We start from the raw sequence: 21,429 nt of genomic DNA on the forward strand, positions 1-21,429 counted from the left end.
CAGACTTGGGACCTGCATCTGCAGGACTTAGCCTGTGACTGCTGCAGCAAGCCTCTGTGTCTGCTCCACATGCACACAGAACAAGGGCTATCCATGCCCAGGAGAGCTGAGCGGTTGAACATCCCACACTGGGGATGCGCTCCCCTCATCCATCCTGCTGGCACACAGCATGGTTCCCAGTGACCGAAAGGGCAGGCACCCATCCATCCTGGTGGGTCACCCCTCCTTGTGGGGTATCAGAGAGGTTTGAAGTCCAAGACGTAAGGGAGCGTGGGGAATACATGGAGGGTTCCATGGAAAGTAAGTCTCCACTGCCATGTGGGGACAGCATGTGGCTGCTTTATAGACAGAGATCCTGTACTTTTTTGGTTTTTGTTTTGTTGGGGTTTTTTTGTTTGTTTGTTTTGCTTGTTTCTTTTTATTGTATGGTTGGTTCACTTTTACCAATTATTGGCCTTTGCATTTGTCCTGGCTCTGACCAGGACAGGGTTAACTTTTGCAGCAGTAAGGAGGGGCACAGCCAGGACCTTGGGGTTATTCACTACCACCTTCCCTATGGGCAGGGGGCACAGAAGGGTGGGGTGTTTCTCTGACTTTGGGGGGTGTGCTGTGGGGTGGCACCAAACTGGCGTGGTGACAATTGCACGTGTTCACCGGTCTTGTACACAGTGCTAGTTGCATTGCTGTTGTTGTTACTGTTTGCTTTCTTATCTCATTGCTGTTTCCACTAAATTGCACTAAATTGCGATCTTTACCTTTTTGTGCCTCCAACTCTCCTCTCCATTCTGCTGCAGGGGGAGGTGGGGGGGAAGTGAGGAAGCAGCCAGTGGACTGGAGTGTTTAAATGGGAACACTAATTTGGGGAATACCATTCGTACACCAGGAGAGCACTGCAGAGCAGGAGTGCTGGCTGGAGCGCTCGGCCTCCCACCAGGGCCTGGGCTGGAGGAGGGAGGCTACTGCCAAAACAGTGGGGCCTTACCAGAAATTTATGGCCAAATCTGCCCTGTCCTTTAGCCAGTTCTAGGCTGAGCAGTTCAGGCTATGTTGCTTATTCTCCCCAGACCACGTACACATGAAATATCATCAGAGATGGGGAATTTAAGGTTAGAGAACAGCAAGGCAGGAAAGAGAAGGAAAAGAAGGAGGCAGGGAAAGGTTGGAACAAAAGACTTAGCTGGGAAGATGACATGAGGTGTGTCAGCTCTTGGTGCTGGGGCCAGACTGGCAGCCACCCGGTCCTTAAAGCAGAATTCAGATGAATTCAGACTAAAGCTGAACGTTTAGTCAGAACCATATCTTTCTGGCACACTTCCTTACAAGCAAAGGCTTTTGTTGCACTCCTAAGGCTTAGCATTGCTTCTGATTACCCCAACGCACAGCCCCATCCAGAGCACTACACACAAAAGCCATTACCGCAAACCCTCGCTCTCCTGTAGCTCAACATCTGCTCTCCCACTGAGCCATGCTGCTGCCACAGCCATTTGGCTGGGGGACCTTGCCACCACGTGCCAGCCTGGTGCCTCAGTCTGAGCTGGCAACCACTTTGGCTGTGAAGAAAAATCCCCCCCCCAGGGTTACAGTGCTGGCATCTGTCTGCTAATATTTGCTCCAGCTCCCCCGCACGATTAGAGGGGTCTTGGGCATCTCTGAGGGGGACAGAAACAGAAGTGTGGGTTTGATTAATTTAAGGCAAGGGGAAAGGAGGAAAAGCAGTGGGTATTGTCCTGCTTAGGAAACATGCTGCACCCCTGCCAGACAGAAGACCCTGACAAACTGTTGCTCTGCCCAACAATGAAAACTCTGAAACCATGCAGCACATGGGGCAGCTGCCCAGAAAACCCTTCTGAGCAGCCAGCTGACTCACTACTCAGCTCACCACTGGTCTGAGAGCTCAGCCAGCAACCAGTGGGAATGTACACATCCTCCCCACCAAAATGGTGCAGGGCTGCAGGCCCTTGGTGTACCAACTGCATGACATGACTCCAGAAACTGTGTCCTGCACAGAGAAAGTGCCCATTCCTGGAAATTGTCATTCTGTTCTCTACATATCTAAACCTGTTGCTCCAAGACAGAAAAATTCATCCACCAAGAACAAGATCACCCCAGCAAGATGGACAGGAGAAACAATTACAGCTCAGAAGTATTTTTGCAACAGATCCAAACATTGGGCAGACATAGGACATGCCACCCTTGTATTGCCTGCACTGGTACAGTCACTCACTGCACGCAAGGAAGCAGTGAGACCTAGGAGTGAAAGATGGGCAGGGAGGAGAGTGTGGTGTGAGGAGTGAGTGGGGAGTGTGAGCAGAGTCATGGGGGAAACCAGCAGGAATGCAGGAGACGATACAACTCCAGCAGAAAACTCTGTGTCCAGGCACAAGGAGAGCGAATAGGTGCTGGGCACAGCAACACAAACGACACCACAGAAGAACCAAAAGGCACAGCATCGCTGATGCTTTCATGCAGATCTGTTGTACTTTTACATGTGACTGAACAGTCAGGTTTTCTATGCAGGCTGCTAATTAGTTGTATTTACCAATAACAGCAAGAGACCAGGAAAATCAGTTTCTACTAAAGCCTGAGACCTCTTTTTCAAGATGGCCTCCCAATATTTGCCTCAAACAACTCAACAACTGTCATAGAAAACAATACTCTTTGCCTTGAAAGCAAGAAGTTAACTTTGATGGAATTAGGATAAAACTCCAAATTAGGGCATTTACCAGAGCTCAAACTATGCAGTTACAACATTTTCTTCAAGGCAGATTGTGCATTTCCAAGTCATGCCTCTGTTACCTGATATTCTATATTACAAGTGCACGTTTGCCTTTCATTATAGTTATAACCCAGTAATGGTACTGGCACACAAGTTAAGTTTGATGACAGCAATTTTTTATCAGCTGTATAAATACTCTGAAGAAAAGTAAATTGAGTGTGAAAGAAAGCAAATGTATCATAGTCCTTAGAAGAGCAACCTGAATTCCATGTTAAACATGAAAACAATTTCAATAACCCTGCATTCACTAAATTAGAAATACAATAATGGAATTACCAAACACAAAATAAAGAGAAATTTTAGTTTAAGTCTGTTTATTGTGATAACATTGTTCCGAACACCAATAAACATTGCACTGAAGTGTGGGTTGCTGTACCCAAGACAGTCCAGTCTTAACAAAAACCACTGTATTGGTATGATCACAGATTTGACATTTTAAACACACTACCTTATTAGTGATTGGGTTGCTTAACAATCAAGTATTCCACATCTTCAAGGTAAAAACAAATGATTGAAGAGAGTTTTCCCACCCTCAAAATAAACCAACATTTTAACTTTCATCTGAAAGTAATTAACACTGTAAAAAAATCCCAAACAATTCCATTTTATTTAGTAAATTTTAACTTTGGAAACTAAAACTTCTTCAGGCAAAAGTGACACTTTAAAGGCATCTCAAATTCACTATGTATTTTTGATGGTTCATTATGAATGTGCATTACAGTCATTTAAACAACTCATTCATATGACAGCATTTTCTAGAAGACTTGTCTGAAATATTAACATGAAATCTCATCTCTTTTCTCTTTACCACAAGCAGATTCATAGTTTGCTTCAGAAGTTCCATGACAGAGTTAACACAAGTGTTAAAACTTTTCCAGTTGAAAAAAAATAAAAGGTTTTAGGAGGAGTATACTGATGACAGAAAGCTAAAAAGTCATGAGCCAAGATTGCACATGCAATTGTATACTGCTAAGAATGAGAGCCCAATCTTTTGAAGTACAAACATGCTTGGTACAGTAAAAAAAACAACCAAAAACCAATTAAATCCAGAAATGTGTGCCCCTTGAATTGCTGATCTTTAAGACATTATAGAAATGGGTAATGCCCAAGTCACTAAAAAGTTTTGAATTGCAGTGTTCCTTATTTACTCCCAGACATGTGTCCTTGACTCAGCCTTTGACAGGTTCCAACACTAAGAGGATCTGCATCTTCAACAACACAGTCTTAACAGGGGTGTGCACGTGCTTACAGACACGCACACTTAGAAGTTCCTCTTTCACAGAAAGAATGATTTAGTTTGCGCTAATTTTAAATCAGTATAGCACAACTCGTTCTCAAACATTAGTTTCAGGCCACTTCTCTCGACTCAGGTAACAAAGGACAGGCTAATGCTTAATTCTTATTTACCCCGCTTCACATTAATATTGCAGCACAAGCCTACAGTTAATAGCAAGGAGATGTCTTCTCTAGAGTCAGTTAAGTGCCCAGCAGCCCAAATGACATAGGTATGCAATGACAGGTACAGTGCCCCCCTGTTCTGTCCATAAACAGGGTTAAAAAACAGTCTGAAAAGCTTCAAACACAAGCCAGACTTAGAAAAAACAAATAAGCCCTCTGCCCTACTCATATCAGAAATACTCAGCAACACTTAAATTTTATCAAAAAGCAAATATCAAACTGTAGCTGTTACAGAGAAAAAAAAATCAGATTTTTTAACTAAGCAACGTTTTGGACATTCCTACAATGCAAAATGACGTGTTAGCATAGTGAGGAGCTCTCCATGCTCACACAACCACCAAATTTACACCAGCTGAAAGTACATGCATTTGGAGATACACCTGATATTATTTTTCCATGCTGATCATTTACTCAAGTCCCCACCTTGAAATCCACAGCTTATCTTTATGACAGCCTGAAAAGATGGAGCTGAAGTGAAGGAAAAAAAATTACCACATAAAAAAAAATTAACCAAGAAAGACATAGCCAAACCTTGGTAACAACCTGTCCCATTTGGAAATTCACTGTAGTTTCATGAAGTACTTTTATTTTTAGAAAAGCTGTGTATCAGGGCCACCAAGAGTAAATTAAGCATGGTAAAGAAAATTTTCACATCCACAAAAGGACTGGTTTAGGAAAGGCTGCTTCACTCCCTTTATGCAAAATAGAATCTTTAGATAGAATATTTAATCTCATAATTAAAATATTTTATTATGTTGGATTCTTATTTATTTATTTTGAAGTATTTAAGTGACTTAAAAGATCAAATCCCATTGATATTCAAAGCACTTGGTGATCATGAAAATTTCAGTTCTAGTGAAATCTATGGAATAAAAGGAAAGAAAAGGAAAAAATCCACACAGAATGATATTTGTAAGCTTCTGACAGTAAAAAAAGAAAAAGAAAAAAAAGCAGTAAGAGCAAAATATCCTGTGAAATCCACTTAAACACTGAGTAGACTGGTGACCAAGAACCACTGAAAGTATTGTTCGTGCAGAACAAGAATGAGAATGAGGATACCTTTCAATTCACTGACATGCATGGCACACCGTGACAGATAGGTATGGGGTTTTTTCCCCACTCTCATTCTCCTGTTTTGAAAGAGATTCCATGCTTGCCTCCACTCATTATCCAATGTTTTATAGATACAGGAATACACTAGAGTTTTATAAGGGGGAAAAAAGTAATTTCATTTATATGGTGATCTAAAAATGATTCCCCTGAGCAGTTCACCAACTGTCTAGTGTTAGCTAGTGTTACATCAGAACTGGGAGTTAAGACACTCAGCCTAATAAAGAAAATATTCCTGGAGGGGTGCAAAATCCTCTAAATGCACTCTTCTGCAGGTAGTGAAACAGAGCAAGCTCCTTTCCTACATTCAGCCCACGTAGAAGGCTTGCCCCAGCTGTTCCTGAGAAGAGCAGCCCTGTGCAGGCACTGCAGCAGGTAGCCACACAAATGCCTTCTGAAGATCACTCGCCCTTCCCTGCTCCCAGTGGAAGCTGTGCACAGGGAAGAGCTTGCTCCAGAGTCTGTGGAAATTCTGGATGTTGCCCCCTGAAGGATCTTTAATACATGGCCCCAGGAACACACTTAAGGATTGAGTAACAGGAAGCCCAGAAATCTCAGGACTGACGATTAAATGATGTTTAAATGACTGTAGTCTTTAAGCCCTCTGGGCTGGTGGAATGATACATTCTCACCACAGTTTTGTCCAAAGGAGGTTAAATGCACTAATTCAACTTAGAAAGCAGCTACCTTTGCCTTCAAGTACTTTTGGAGAGAGAAACACTAGCTGCTTCTACAGCTGACAAACACTACAATCGGAATGTAATTTGTTCACAGGCTCTGATTGGAACCTGAGGAATGACCAGCATGATGTTTATGAATAATCAAAAACTTAAAAAAAACCCAAATAAACAAACAAAAACAAACCCAAAGAAAAAAGAAAAAAAGGAAAAGGTTTTATTCTGCTCTGCAGCATTTAACCATTTTCACAGCTGGAATCTCACTACTTGAGGTGCATTTCCTTCCAGCTCTTGACAACCTGCAATACAGAATTCTGGAAAGACCTGCAGTAGACAATTAAAATATTAAATACATAATTTTTTTAGTATTACAATTCCCTGAATATAATCTGTACATACGTTTTACTGGCCTACACAGCATACACTCACATACGCATCATCTCTGTGCTGAAAAAGGAAACAAAAATGCCAGTTCCCCAACTTTTACAGAATTGTTGAAGATTTTTCTTGATGGAAATTAACATGATACAGCTCAGCCTGAAAACAACAAAAGCCATATATGTGTCTGAAGACAACTTTCATTTTTAACAAGCTCATCAAATAGTTTAAATATTGTGTGTAAAAAAAGAAAAGTAATAAGCAGAGTTAGTTTGAGCAGATTTGTACAAGCACAGTCTTGTACATGTAACAAAAGGCATATTTACATCTTAAGAGAAATTTTATGTCTTCAGAGTCTGTTAGACTAGTAAGGTCTATACATTTTCTGTATTTTAGCTGAGAAAAAGCACACTGGTCTTGGGCTCTGGCTCCTTTCAAAAATGGCCTAATTGCCCATCTGAACATTAAATCACGTTTTTCATTAACAGGTCTGACATTCTATTTGGCAGTTTCCATACACTTTTTGGCTTCATTTTAGAAAATATACTATTAAGACAAATTAAAAAAAAATTAGTCTGTTTACAATAAGGTCTGTATTGATGAGAATGCGAAGTCATATTTTACCTCAGCATTTAGTTGCCCTGAAGCACTTGGGTACCATGACCATCAATGACAGGCCAATCTCAAGTGCCTTAGAACAGGTATATAAAGATAAGCAATAAAGAAACAAACAAACAAAAAACCCACACACACACACCAAAAAATAAGACAGTAGCTTTGCATTTTCTTTGTTTCAAACCAACGAAGTTAAAGTGATTTCCTTAGTAAGACTTACGGTACCAATATATAAATTATCATCTTCATTAAGAAAGTTCTTCACATTTAAACTGAAGTTGAGTAGCTGAATATGAAATTCCATCTCCTGGTGGGAAGTACTTTTCAGGCCAGTTCATCCATGTTAAGGTCAGGAAGAGGCTCTCTCCAGTAGCAAAAAGAGCTGAATTCTGGGCACGGAAATGCAGAACTCTGTTCTTTATTAAGCAGTGGGAACACATATTCCACAAGCTCACTTAGTCTGTAATACCTACATTAAAGAAGAAGAAAGACCATTATTTAACAGTCTAGTCACTGTTCAGCTGTAGCCAAAAAGCAGCTTTGGAAGTCTAGACCAGAAAGTTATAGTTGAATAACTACTGCAGAACCAATTTTCAATTTTATTTTGCCAGTTTTCATTTTGAAAAGTTTCAGTCATGTATCCGAAGCTGTAAGTCTCTGGCAAACAAGGTTTTGCACCTTATGTACATATTACCATATGTAAGAGGAGATCCTGATCACAAATGCAATTATTTTGTAATCTCATTCTTAGATACTTTCTTTAGTGGAAATAACAAAAATGGTCTTACGAAGATTTGTTTCCCTTAGTCTGTTCTTGGATCAGTTCACCCTTTGGATTCACAGTAAATATTCTGCAGGCTGGAACTCCCACTTGCATGTAGGCATACACATCCTGCAAAAACCATGAACAAAAGCACATGCTTCAACATTTCCTTATTGAATGTGATCCAATAATGAGAAAAGCTGATCCAAAAAGAGTATAGTAGAACTATCTCTTACAAAAGTCCCTAAAAAACAGGAAAAAACCAAAATACACACCACTCCCCCCTCCCCCCACCAAACCATTACACATGCATCATAACAAAACATTCCCCCTGCCCCTAAATGCTTAATTCCTGTTCCCAAGCCTGCGACCACAAACATGCACAAAATCTATACCACCCAACACCACTCCTTGTGACAATATTCTTTTTACAATACCTCCTCTCTTTTGCTCAATTACAGTACCATTGAGCTGCAGAGAAAATACAGGAACTGTATAATAGGAAAAATGATTCAAGACTGCAGAGCACTGCATTAATGTCCTTAGGTCATAAAGCTGCCAAAAATCCTTAAAAATAATTTGGAAAGGTGGCATATATTTAATAAAATTCTGAGAATACTAATGCATCTTTGTAACCTTTCTCATATAAGCCATTGTAGCAGCTTTTATTTAAAGTACCTACATATGGCTTTTCCTGACCAAACCCATAAAAGCATAAATGTCCCATTTCCATATTCAAATTCTGACAGACACAAAAAGAAAACCCTATTTATTTTGCTTCTCAAGTACTTCATGCATTTTAACCCTTCAATTAGAAAGGGGCAGACTTACATTGGGCCTGTTTCCAAAAGCAGCATAGAAAGGCTGTTTACTGGGAGCGAACAAATTCTTGATATCATTCAAACATTCGATTTTGAACTTTTCGGGCTTCTTTTCTATTACTTCTCTAAAATAAAATTTCAACAATCAAATTCCAAGTCATGATTGGATAGAAGGCATCTTCTTTCCCCCATTTATCTTATATTTATATTCCTACTGCTTCCCATTGGTAGTTACACAGACATTGGTAACTAGCTCTCCAAGAATGATACAAAAGACAATCAAACATTCACTTTTTTCAAACATCCGCAGTAAAAAAACAGGTCCATAACCTGTGCACATGCTAAGTATAAATGAGATGGAATTCCCAGTTGTGAGTACAGTTTGTGAACTGGTTTTATTGTAGATGACTATATGAATCAGAAGATCTAATCAAGTACACATAGCTTGTCACAACTCCTGTCTGACAAAAAAGTGTGTAAGGCCCATGACTTTAATGGAATTTGTTGTCATTGTTATCCATGAATGAGTCATTCTTATTAAAAACAAAACCAAAAAGACTTTTCTACTGTTAGCTCCTCCCATCAAGAACAAGTAGAATATGGCTGGTCCAAAAGATCAGTTGAGTTAAACCATACCTAAATGCCATACTGCTTTGTAAGTACTTGTATATGGAGCACTCCCAATATCACAAGGTCCTTTTGCATGACAGTCTATATTTCCCAGCTTTTCTTTTCTCTATCTTGTGTAGTAGCACTGCACTACAACCCTTTCAGCTATACTTGAAAAGACAAAAGCGTACTGATATAAACAGAACCTAATAGTAATGAGTCATGGTCTAAAGGAGTAAAAAGGAGGGAAAACGAGCTCCTCTAGGACTGGTATGTTGTGTTTTGTAGCCACTTCTAACATGCTCACAGAAAAAGAAGCATAAAAGTGAAAGTCAGACAAAACAAATAGTTTATAAATGATCACTAAGGGGACCTCAAGACTCAACAGCAAATCTAGCACAGAGCATAATGTTTGGTTACAGCTGTAATGCTAAATATTTTTATATCTGCTGCTTTCTCTGAAATGGGGAGAGAATGGATGTATGAAATCCCACATCCTTACCTATGAAAGGCAGAAAACAAACTGCTGGGGGACAACATGAGAGGGCCCCTGGGGAGAATTGTTCCTTTGTCATTCACCCAGTGTAAGTATCCTCTGGTGATATCTGCCATCCCAATGGCACGGGCAGAGCAGTACAGAAACTTGTAGCCATTTCTAGAAAAGAATTATCAACTTAATTCATATTCCTGAAGAGTTTCTTTGCAAAGCTAAGTACACAATTATAGCACTGTCCAGAGGCACCAATTTAGGTATTGACTTGTTGCAGTGCTCTGCACACACAAGGAAAAGACTTTTCTGCTGCTAAAGAATTTGCAAGGCACAGAGTAGTTTAAATATATGACTCAATCAAAACTGAGAAACAGGAAATGCAAAAAGAACAGGAATGGTAATACTCAGATACCACAATTAGATGGACTAGACTGTGTTTAAATAAGTGCCACACTGGTTTTATTCAGCTTCTTTCACACCAACTATATGTAGAATTACAGCAGTTATTTAAATTATCTGCATCACAAAATAATGGGTGCCAGATCTCCTGCCTTTTTCAGGTTGTTGGCAGAATTTGCAGCGTGGGGTGAAGGACTGATAACAACAAACATTCATTAAGCCCTAATTTTTTCCTGCAGACTTTGTAGGTTCATCTGTTACACAGATTTGTTATACAGTTTCTGCACGCACAAAAGGCTTGAGTGTTTATGAGCATTTTCAAAGACTTGATTCAATTTGGCAAATAATTCCAAAACTGCTCTTCTATTATGCACTGAATTAAAAAAAACCAACCAAACAAACAAAAAAACCCAAAAAACCCCACCAAAACCCCAAAAAACAACAAAACCAAAACATCCAGGGTATCTCCCATGGACTCCCATGGCCACAGATGAAATTTAGCCACAGAATGAAGGCCAACAATATATTCTTTGACCACAAATATTTTTGTGGGCAGAAAGACTACTAAAAAACAAGGATAAAAGTTGATTATTTTAAGTAAATTCTGAAGTTTTTAACAGTTGATCATCCTGTGATCTTCCTCAGTACCAAGTACTATTTCTGGCCTCACGAGATTTTTGAAAAAAGTTTGCTAAACAAAGGACCAAATCTGAAAGGTGAGGTAGTATTTAGGTTTATTTTACCCTAAGGTACCGGACATAAATATTATAGGGCTATATACTTCTTAGGTGAACAGCACATTTATAAGGGTGTAGTTTACAACACTTTTGAACAAAACAAACACCTCACTACTGCTGTAGAGAGAAGGCAGAGGGGCTGCCTCTGCAGGTCCTTGCAGATCACAAGGTGAGCACAGGGAAATTGCCAATTTGCTGAATTACTTTTCCACTGTTCTACATCAGCTTATATCAGAAATGGAACTGTGACAGAAAACTTGAGCCAGGCCACAAACTACTCTTGTGGCAAGTAGCAAGTTGTTAATTAGGCTTGTTCCAGAACATGGAATTCATCCTAAGGAGCATTCACTTGAGTTGGGTAGCAAACCCAATAAAACACAAAATACTTATGCATTGGAAGGACCCAACTTTGAGTTTACACTGTACCATGTTCTAAAAGGCTTGCGATCAACCTCAGTTGGTGGAAACATACAGGTATGACTGTTTGGGCAATTATTGCTATTATGTTTCTCTTTCGTAGTCACAAAAATATTACACAGTTCTTAAAAATGAAATGCAGAATAAAACACTTGAGAAGGAAACTAGTAAAAGTGGTGGTTTGCATTCTTGCAAAAGTATACATCTGGGGAAAGAACTTAATTTTGTTTGTGAATGACAGAAGTAGCTCACTTCCCAACATTTAGACTAACAAATTATAATAAACTATCCATTAATAAATTATTAACAACTATCCAATTACCTGTCCATTAATCCCCACATTCCAGAAAACTCTAATTGTTTCACAGATTACATACTCACTCGTTTATGGAATGATAGAGTTTTGCAATGCCTTGATGAGTCCAGTCCTTGCCAAACTGAGGGAGGATATGTCCTAAAGCATCAGACCTAAAAGCAGAATCAAAGGTACCTGATACTCAGTATATGAGTTTTGTTAAAGACAACCACTAATGAATATATGATTTATAAAGAGTATTTATAGAAATATCTGCAGAAAGTCCTAACTATTGCAAAAGTGGGGCCATACAACACAAGTCAGTTTCCAAGTTAAGGTATGGCTGCTAAACCTGGAGAAGTCTGAGAGGGAACAGTCACGTAGTAAAAATCACCATCTTTGCATTATTCTTTTAAAGGATGTTTTCTAGCTTGCTGTAAAGGCAAGTACAAATTAAAATCAAAGCAAGATCTTTTTTTCATGATTGTTAATGTACATCCTTTAATAGCCATCTTAAAAAAGGTTCTTTATCTTATTTTGAAAAGCAGAGTAGGATCAATAAAGCAAGATTAAAAGAATCAAAGAAAAGAAAAAAAAACCACCAAAGATACTTACTTGGTTATTGTTCCATCAATGTCTGATATGATGATTTTATCATTCCAGTTCCAGAGGTATATTGTTCCTGCACAACGGCAAGTCCCTTGATACTGGGTTGTAATACTAAATACAACATCGTTAGGGCCATCTCTGAGCTTCAACTTTGCCTTTAGAATAAATAAAAATAATTGAAAATATAAGTTCCCCTCTCTCTAAAATTTTTAGAATCATAAATGAGCTGCAGCAAATGGCTCATACTCTTCCTTGTCTATTTTGATTAACTCATCAAAAAGTGAACCACGGTTTAACACTGGCACAGTTCTGCTGGCAAAGTCTGCTGCAGTCTGGGTACATGTTTTTTTCCAGAGCTCCTCTATCTGTTTACAGCAGCAGATATTTCACTCTCTGCCTCTTTAATTCTTGCTGTCACAGTAGACTTGCTGCACTACCAAACGGAACTCCCAGTTTGCCAAAGTATGCAACAGTATTTCCTGTGTAGTGGGTGCTTTCCTCAAAATTCTTCCCTGATGAAGATCATATATTTAGACAGTAGCAGAACTAACTTGTTAGACCGCAATGAGTAAACTGCACACCAGTTTAAATGTATGTTGCTGTCCAGATCCCAGGATATCCGAACTGCAGAAGCAAATGTCATCACTTTTTTGGCAACATCTTAATATAGAAGTTTGATTATAAAAAATAATTTCTTACAAAGTTTTAATCGAAACATAGATTCTTAAAAAACACTTTCACAGGAAAGTATTTTAACTTTCTTTTTAAATTTTAAATTTCCCCATTCCTTTTTTCTATTGCTAGCACGGTAACCCAAACATAATTTTTACTTTGTGAAATGTCGCTTCTAAAAAGCAGAAAAAAGTTCAACTCTTAGAATCAGAGTGGAATTAGGGAGCATCCTATGTACAAGAAAGGTGTGCCACTTACTATTTGGTCCGAAGACAGTCTAAGTGACTTCTTATAAGATGGAACGTTCCCATGGGGTGGATGCTCTGCTGGGGCAGAATCCATTTTTAGAGATTCCTTCAACTCCTGTGATGCTTCATCACTAGAAGAATCATCTTCTGGAGGTCTAACAGGGCATCAACCAGAATACACGTAAGCTACAGAAAATGCTTCTTTAACAGAGTCAGGTTCTTATGCAAGATTAATTTCTGCTTATGTTGAGGATTTGCTACTACCTGAGAGCACAGATAAACAAAGTCCAAGGTCTAGTGAATGCCCAGATAAAGCCAACATATGCCAGTAAGCAAGTAAGACTTGTAGTGCCAGTACCAGTGGAGCTCTAAACATTACTACTCCTAGCTGGCTCCACACATGATGGGTTTAGTAAAGACATAGTGTCAAGTGGTCACTAATACTACGTTGATGAATTAGGCAAACTGCAGGTGAAAAGGGACACTGAATGGATAACAGTGCTTTGTTTTTAAAAAAAGCTGCCACAGTTTCTACATAAATTAAACTGTGGGTGATAAGTTAGTGGAGTAGCTCACCTTTTAAGGTTATTCACAGACTTACTTTCCTGCTCATTAGAGATTTCAAGATTAAAAGCAGCATTTAGTTTCTCTGAAGTATTAAATCACAATATATTAAATTTTTTAAACTTTAAGACACCAACACTTACAAGTATCTTGGTAAAATCATGGGAGAATATGAATATGCACAATAAGTTACCTAGAATGGGACAGTTTTGTGCTAAGCACTGATAGCTGTTTACCACAATCTTGGGCAACTTGTGCACTGTAATTAATGCTATTTTATTGTTTCAATTATTTAATGTTACAACAAATTCCACATGGTTTAAATTATTTATACAATATTAAGCTTTCACAAAAGAAAAAAAGAAAAAAGGAATGACTAACTATCTCAGAAACAATACCACTATATTTACAGAGCAGTGTCCCATTGCTAAAGGTTACCAGGTATGTTTTTGTTCTGTCAGTTATGTTATGATTTAAGAAGTAAACACAGTGGGATTTAGGAAATAATTGTAGTGCGTCTGTAGTTCCTACAATGTTTGCTGCCACATTTTTTTCTTCCCACAGTACATTCCTACTGAATTCTTTGTTCAAAAAAAGAAAAATAAAATAAAAAAAGAAGACGCTATTCAGTCCACAAAATAAGTCTTCAGACAGGAACACACCTACTATTAACTTGCTCTTTTATAGTTGCTGGCAATTCATTTGCTCTTTGCGTCTCAGTTTTCCCCTCTTTTGCCTCTGGTATCTAAAGAAACATGATAATAAAGAATATATTGACATTTTAAACATTTTAAACTGATCTGACTGAATTCATAGTTTTAAGCAAACAGCTACTAATATAGTACATAAAGTATATTAAGTCTCAGAATTGCTCATTCTGCAAATTATTTAACAAAAAGATGCTTATGAAGAAATGATCCATTAAAGCTTTTTATTATTTCAGGAAACAAAACTCTGTGTGTCAAAAATTGAGAACTGCTAGTTTAACATGAGTAATTTAGCATTAAGGGAGACATCAACCTCTAAGCTTATAAAATTCACTTTTTCATGGGGAAGCAAATTTAAGGCCCATACTCAAGGTTTAGAAAGCATAATTTAGTTTAAAATGGGGTGTTTCAGCATAAAATCTATGATGTGGCACAGCACCTACTTATTTATTGCGTGCACATTCCTAAAACATACTGTAGTGACTGAAGTGTAGCTCTGACTACTGTTTATGGCTTAGAAGAAAGAATTTTAAGAACACTGTGCAACAGCTGAATACAATAAATTTTGTTGAAGTAACTAGTAACACCAAATATTAATGCAGAATTTAAGGCTAAATAAACAGATGCAGCTACAGCTACTGCAACACTGAGTAATTCTGATCTGGCAATCAGTGACATCGAGCTATACAAGCAGGTCAGAGGCACTTCTGACAAATTAGTCTTTTCATCTTTTTACAGCTCAAAAAAAAAAAAAAGAAAAAATCAAAACAGGTCCCAAGTTACCTGTTTAGTCATGCTTTCTCTCTTGCGCCAGAACCACCACCTTCCAGACTTCTTTGGCATCTTTTCTTTGACCCAAGACTCAACAGTAGCCTGAAAAATTAGACATGGTTTTAATTTGTATAGAAAAACACAAGAGATAATCATGTGTTACTACATACAAAATTTTCAAAGAACGTATACGTTTATCTATTTACCTTAGGCAAACTCTTCTGAAACACCTGCAAACTCAGAATCATCGGAGCAGCCAACGCCCAGTTATAATACCTGTTTTAAAACATGTTATTGATATTACAAAATCTGACTACAAGTCAATAAATATCAGCATGAAAACTTGCCCTTTCACTGATAAAAATATATATATTTGCTGCCAACCACTAATATTACAGTTTTGTGCAAGTAGAGTCATTTTAATATATACAATTCAACATCAGTGAAAATTGCAGAAAAAAATCTCACTCCAGCTAAAGCTAAATTTAAAGCAAATCTTCGGTTCAAAATATCTCTCTTTGAGACTGAGAAACAGAGTCATCAATAACACAAACTGCAATGGAAGTTGAAAAGTGTGCTCACTTTAAAGAGCAGGTTTGAAATGAGATCTTCTATGGCCTAATTACATGATACAGAGAATTTACCTGTTATAAATCCGTATTACCAAATTAGGATTGTCAATGAGTCCAGGGTTTTCAGCAAATTCATGATAAGTAATAATATGTTCCATGAATTTTTCTGCAACAGAAAAAGATTTAAATTAATAATATAAAATCCCAAGATGTCTGATTAGCTTATATCTAGGAAAACCTTTTCTGTCATCTCAGAGTCTTTGCTGATCTTGCAATGACACTGAAGATATGCTAATATGGCCTACCTGACAAGGGTCTTGTGACTGCCTCCTCCCTTACAGGAGAAGCATTGCACCACTCCAACAGTCACAGTAACGAGCATTAAGAAATTAGAAAAGGGAGGATAAGGAGGAGGCAGACACTAATTCAGTTTGCAGGCTGGAAAAAGGGAGCCATGCTTGTTTAAGCAAGTTTTCTTCAAAAATTATAATGTCAGGTAAGGGGCCTAGATAATACACAAAAAGGGGAGGTGAAGGATGTTGTCTGCTTTTCAGGTTTGAAAAACTACTCCTATCACTAACTAATAGCATTTTCATGACTAGTTTCTATACATGTTTGCAGAAATCCATGATTTAGTGTAAGACTTCTGCAAGCAAGACAATTTTCTCAAATCAAATCCAATATTACTGCTACCATGTTACCAAGAGTACTAAATGTTCTGAGTCTTTATTAATGATCATTTAAATTTCACTTTATGCATTAGAGACTGAATGACCATTAAAAACATAATACTAAAAGCACTGTAGTACCTGTTCATAAAGATTATGGGGTCACAAGAGCTCCCTCAAAAATACATACAACTTCAACATTAAATAAACTAGAGCATTAGGGAAGAAGAATCAGCTGGTAAAAATCTAAAGGTTGTCAAAAAAATTAGGACAGGAAAAGGAATGCAGGCAAAGAGATAGTCCAACACAACAGTTAAAGTTGTTTTCTTTTTAAATCGCTTAAGAAAACTAAAAAAAAAAAAAATATCAGGCAATTGGAAAAAACACGAGTTTTGAAGATTTATATAGGACTAAGCAAGTAATTGCAGCCAGAAATCAGGCTGATTGGTCAGATAAACAACATGTAGTGCAAAAAAGGAGACTGAAAGCTTCTCAAGACATCAAGTGCTCTTGATTAATTTGAGGTTAAATTCTGCTATCTCCGCTTGGCAAACGCTTCCGAAGTTTAGAAAAATGAAAGATTATTCGTCCTCCTTTCTTGACATGAGCATAATAATAAGCCAAGTTTTGTAAGGAGGAAATCAGAGCATTCCGATTTAGCTGCCTGAGCTCTATTACTCTCTATGTTTTAAGTCTTTCACGTACCTTTAGAAATCTCTCCATTTTCATTGAGACCTCCACAAAGTGACAGTGTGACATCAGGCAAGTCCATAGCAGAATCAGACATGCACTCTGTACCACTATCAGCAGCAGCACTTCCAACTGACTGAGGTGACTGGGAACCAGAAAGGGTATCTGACTCTGTCCACTGCCTGAAGCCAGGATCAGAATCACTAAAGGAAAGTGAAAAGTATTTTACTCAGAAAAAAAATGTACAGAACACATTATACGATTACTCAAAAGACAACAACAAACAAACTTGCTGTAGCATTTCTACATAATTTTACAATATAAATTTAAAACCAGCCAAACAAAAAAACAGATACAAACACCCCCATCAACCCCTCATAATACTACCAGACAGTTTCCAGTTCTCCTAACATTCACCTAAATTGGGAATGATTGCATTTCTCTTGCCTACAACAAAATTGGATTTAAATGAAGAAAACATCCTCTACATTCTAATTCTGCAGAACAATACTGTGCTCCTCAATCTTTACCAGAAAGCTGTAGAAGAAGAAGAAAAAAACCCAAAAGGATACTACTTCATGTTTTCAAAACATTGCGTGTGTTTGGAAAAAGTACAATAGAAAAGAAAGGTGACAAAAAAAATATCACACTGTCATCTAAGGTTAAAGTTATCAGTTTGAACTGAAGTACTGAAAAGTTTACTACTCTAGTTTTAACATAAACCAATGTTTATTAAGCTTATTAAGCTATATTTTTATAAAGGTCTTCCTAGACAGTTATTATTTTGCAGAATATTTTAGGAGTATAAAAATGTTTCAAATTCTTCAGAAAAAGCAAATGAGTGAATTTTGAGACTGAGCTGCCTTGCATGAAGATGCAGTGGGATTTTTGTTGGTCTTTTTTGATATTAAAAAGTTGGAAAGGATGTACGGGGCATGCAAAATATAAACTCATGTCTGCTTCTCTAGAGCTAGTAATGTGGCAAAACAGCACTGGTGCAAATGGAGTGTGCAGTTTAAATTTACTCCCCTCTCTGTTTGCAGAACATACAGGTTCCACAAAGATGAAAACTCTCAGTAGTGATCTCCCGCGTGATCTTCCAATGTGTTTCTCAAACTAGAAATAGATTTTCCCAATGAGATCAGTACCAGTTACTCCATAAAAGCCTAGAAACCTGAAGTCCAAGTCTTGTTATCAGAACTGGCACATAAATAATACATGTAGTAACTCACGTAATGCAACTGCAATATCACCCTAGATCCACTGAATTTTAGTTCAAAATTACCTTTTGGGAAAGTAAAGTGCTGCAACTTCAGGTTCCAAAGCCTTTAAGTCATCCAAGTAAATATCATCAGGTCCTTGATGATGGCTTCGCTTGTGCACCCCTGTTAATTTTAACAGTTAAGATTACCAATATGAAGCTACCCAGACACATTAAATACAAATGTAATTGTGGTATATTCAGACTTATTTGTATCATTTATAAATTCAAGAGTTTAGTTATAGTTTTAGTCAGTTAAGATTTAAATAGGAAAAATTGAAAAGGCCCATTTGTACTTTTTCCACTATGGCCTCAAAATTGATACATCAGACAGAAGGCAGGGATCACCAGCTTTATTACATACCTTTCTTTTTTGAAGGAGAGTCGGTTTTTGCTGTTGGCTTTGTTTCTGGTAAAGGGTCCACCAACATTCTGGAATGATGATCAGCATCTAATGGCAAAGCAACTTGTGGTTCTACGATTGCAGAAGCAAGAGAATCTTTAACATCCATCTGCTGAAGCAGAGGATGAGTTCTTGGCTCAGGTTTCAGTACTGTACAGACAGAATCTTTCACATCATCATCATCTTCAACTTCATCAGAGCTGAGGATGACCCTAAAATGAGTCTTCTCTGATGGAGTAATGGTAGCTGTTTTGCAATGTTCCAGTTTCTCTTTCTTGCTTATCTGAAAAACAAAAGTCTAGTCAATCCTTTCACTTTTCCTGTTTGTTTTATTCTATTCTAAACATTAAACTTGTATTCATGGTACAAGTCCTGGTCACAGGACCAAAAAAGAATTTAAATACATATTTTAGCAAGATAAAACCTGTCCCACCGTATTAGCAAAGTTCCCTGCAACAGAAATTTCATACTAGTTTGTTTACAAGTTCAGCATAGAAACTAGCATAGAGGAAGTGCTGACTTGACCAAACCATAGCAGGAAAAAAGCATAAATGTGGACATATCAGGGCTTCTGTTACCAGCTGTCCTGTTAAGATACCACATTTACTCTACCAAGGCTACAGTTCTTCTGGAATGAACTAGAACTTACTCGACAATAAAGGAAATTATTTTCTAAAGTTTTTCCCTTCAGTTTTTAACTAAAAATTCAAAAATTTCAGACTTTTAGGGCTAGGTTTTCTGGAATAACTTTGCTGAGCAGCTTTTGAACTCAACGAAGCTGAACCTCTGCCAGCCACGAGGGGGTGCTACTTTCCCATTTCAGCTGAATGATTCTAAAGAACAGCAGCAGATTTCCAATCCTCTCCTAGGACACAATTTTAGACAAGTCAAAACTCAGTTCGCTAAAGTTAGAGACAATAAATAAATTTACCTTGGTTGATTCTGGGAATCCTCCCCATGTCCATTCCATGTGAGATTCAGATCTGAGCAAGCTCTCAGCAGGCTTAACTTCCAGTTCTGAATCGCTTTTAGGGCAGACTTGCTCAGAGAAAGGGCTAGCAAATCAACAAGAATTATAAAAAATAAAAAAAAAGAAAGCTACAGTGTTTAAAATGCATTTGTTGTGCAGCTACTGTTCGTAGAGTTTTCAACAGCTTAACAGAGCTTCAATTATTTGGCAACATGGCAAGATGCCCAGCAGGGTTTTCAGACAGTGAGAAATTAGGTTAAAACCAAAATCACATTAAAGGACTTACATAGTGATCACACTAAACAGATTCCTCCACTATATCTGCAGTGCAGATATAGCTCTCCTCTTAGTCCATGTTCCATTTTACAAACAAAACAAGAGCAAAACAAAAAAAGTTTATCTAAAAGAAAGAGAGAAGTTAGCTTTAAGTTCCTCACCTTTGTAAAAATACAGTATTTCACCTTGCTATGCCAAGAATTGAGTAATAAAAGACAAACGCATGAAACAACATCAATTCCCAATGCAGGGAAAAAAACATTAAGAAGATAACTTAGGAGAGGGAAAGATTACTTGAAAACATCCTTCAGATGTGTTTGTACTACATGACCTTTTAGAATCCATCCTATTTTTCCTACAGTGGTTATTAACCTTAAATCAGAAAGAGACTTATGAAATTTACTTTAGCCAAAATTACTTTCAAGCCAGAAGAACTCTCTACAAAATGCTATAAAGGAGTGATTTCAAAATCATTTTTCTCTTATTATTTTACAGGTCCAAGTCTGCCCTTTCTTGAACAGGACAAGTATGTTGCATATTATTGAACTGCTGCTCTTTTTATACTTTGATGTTCACTAACATATTATGGCTTGGATTTATATATATATATATATATATGTATATATATATATATATATATATAAAAGGTCAATATTTGAATCTAAATTGTAGGGACCAGAACTGGACACAGCACTCCATGTGTGGCCTGACCAGCACTGAGTGGCGAGGGATAATCACATCTCTGCCTCTGCCAGTAATGCCCTTGTGGATGTAGCCCAGGATCCAATTTGACTTTGTTGCTGCAGCCATGCTCTGCTGACCCGTGTTCAGCTTGTTGTGTAAAGGACCCCCAGGTCACCAAGGCTGCTCCCCATCCACACAGATCCCAGCCTGTACTGGGCTCTTTAGTTATGTTATCCCAGTACAGTATTTTGCACTTGTCTTTGCACTTGTAGCACCAGGAGAGATTTCATCTTGATATAAGAACGGATTGTTTTACCTTGAGGACAATCAACCATTGGAACAATCTTCCCAGGAAAGTGGTCCCCATCATAGGAGGTTTGCAATTTGTCATGTGTCAGGGTGCTACACCATCTCATTCAGACTCTCTCTCCATGAAAGTTTGGGCCAAATTAACTTTTGAGGCTGTTCAATGATTTAATACTGAAAATTTTACAGTAACCCCCTACAGGTCTAATTTATGGATTTTTTTTTTCCCTTACGAAAATCCTGCAGAGATTAGTTACCTAATGCAGTACCATATGTGAAACTTTCTGGAAGTTTGTGGAGCTCAGATTTTACAGTATCATACAGGACTAAACTGTGATCACAGTTCAGACTGCAAAAACAGACACTATTCAGATCAGATCACAATCCAGACAGTAAGAATCCCTCACATTGCTCTAAGAGAACATCACAAAATCCAAGAGATCAGGACATTTAAACATATCTACAGAGATCAGGACATTTAAA

At 37.8% G+C, this 21,429-nt stretch overlaps 1 protein-coding gene across 3 annotated transcripts in view; it reads right to left on the reverse strand.

Moving 5' to 3' along the window:
- Positions 1 to 3,073: 3,073 nt before the first annotated feature.
- The window catches only part of LPIN2 (lipin 2), a 47,196-nt gene continuing 28,840 nt past the window's right edge, over positions 3,074 to 21,429 (reverse strand). For 2 of the 3 annotated variants that reach the window (XM_027675904.1, XM_027675914.1), the window contains exons 6-20: positions 19,642 to 19,765; positions 18,672 to 18,993; positions 18,332 to 18,431; positions 17,062 to 17,249; positions 15,761 to 15,854; positions 15,323 to 15,392; positions 15,129 to 15,218; positions 14,301 to 14,383; positions 13,085 to 13,229; positions 12,161 to 12,309; positions 11,632 to 11,718; positions 9,710 to 9,862; positions 8,609 to 8,723; positions 7,803 to 7,906; positions 3,074 to 7,483 (exon numbers count right to left, since the gene is read on the reverse strand). In XM_027675904.1, coding sequence (XP_027531705.1) covers positions 7,339 to 7,483; positions 7,803 to 7,906; positions 8,609 to 8,723; positions 9,710 to 9,862; positions 11,632 to 11,718; positions 12,161 to 12,309; positions 13,085 to 13,229; positions 14,301 to 14,383; positions 15,129 to 15,218; positions 15,323 to 15,392; positions 15,761 to 15,854; positions 17,062 to 17,249; positions 18,332 to 18,431; positions 18,672 to 18,993; positions 19,642 to 19,765 — 1,969 coding nt within the window. In that variant the 3' untranslated portion in view covers positions 3,074 to 7,338. The remainder of the gene's footprint in view (positions 7,484 to 7,802; positions 7,907 to 8,608; positions 8,724 to 9,709; positions 9,863 to 11,631; positions 11,719 to 12,160; positions 12,310 to 13,084; positions 13,230 to 14,300; positions 14,384 to 15,128; positions 15,219 to 15,322; positions 15,393 to 15,760; positions 15,855 to 17,061; positions 17,250 to 18,331; positions 18,432 to 18,671; positions 18,994 to 19,641; positions 19,766 to 21,429) is intronic. The other variant, XM_027675917.1, reaches the window with a different exon arrangement.

This window comes from Neopelma chrysocephalum, unplaced genomic scaffold (genome assembly GCF_003984885.1).
Source record: "Neopelma chrysocephalum unplaced genomic scaffold, ASM398488v2 Primary Assembly neopelma1_22, whole genome shotgun sequence".
NCBI lineage: Eukaryota > Metazoa > Chordata > Aves > Passeriformes > Pipridae > Neopelma > Neopelma chrysocephalum.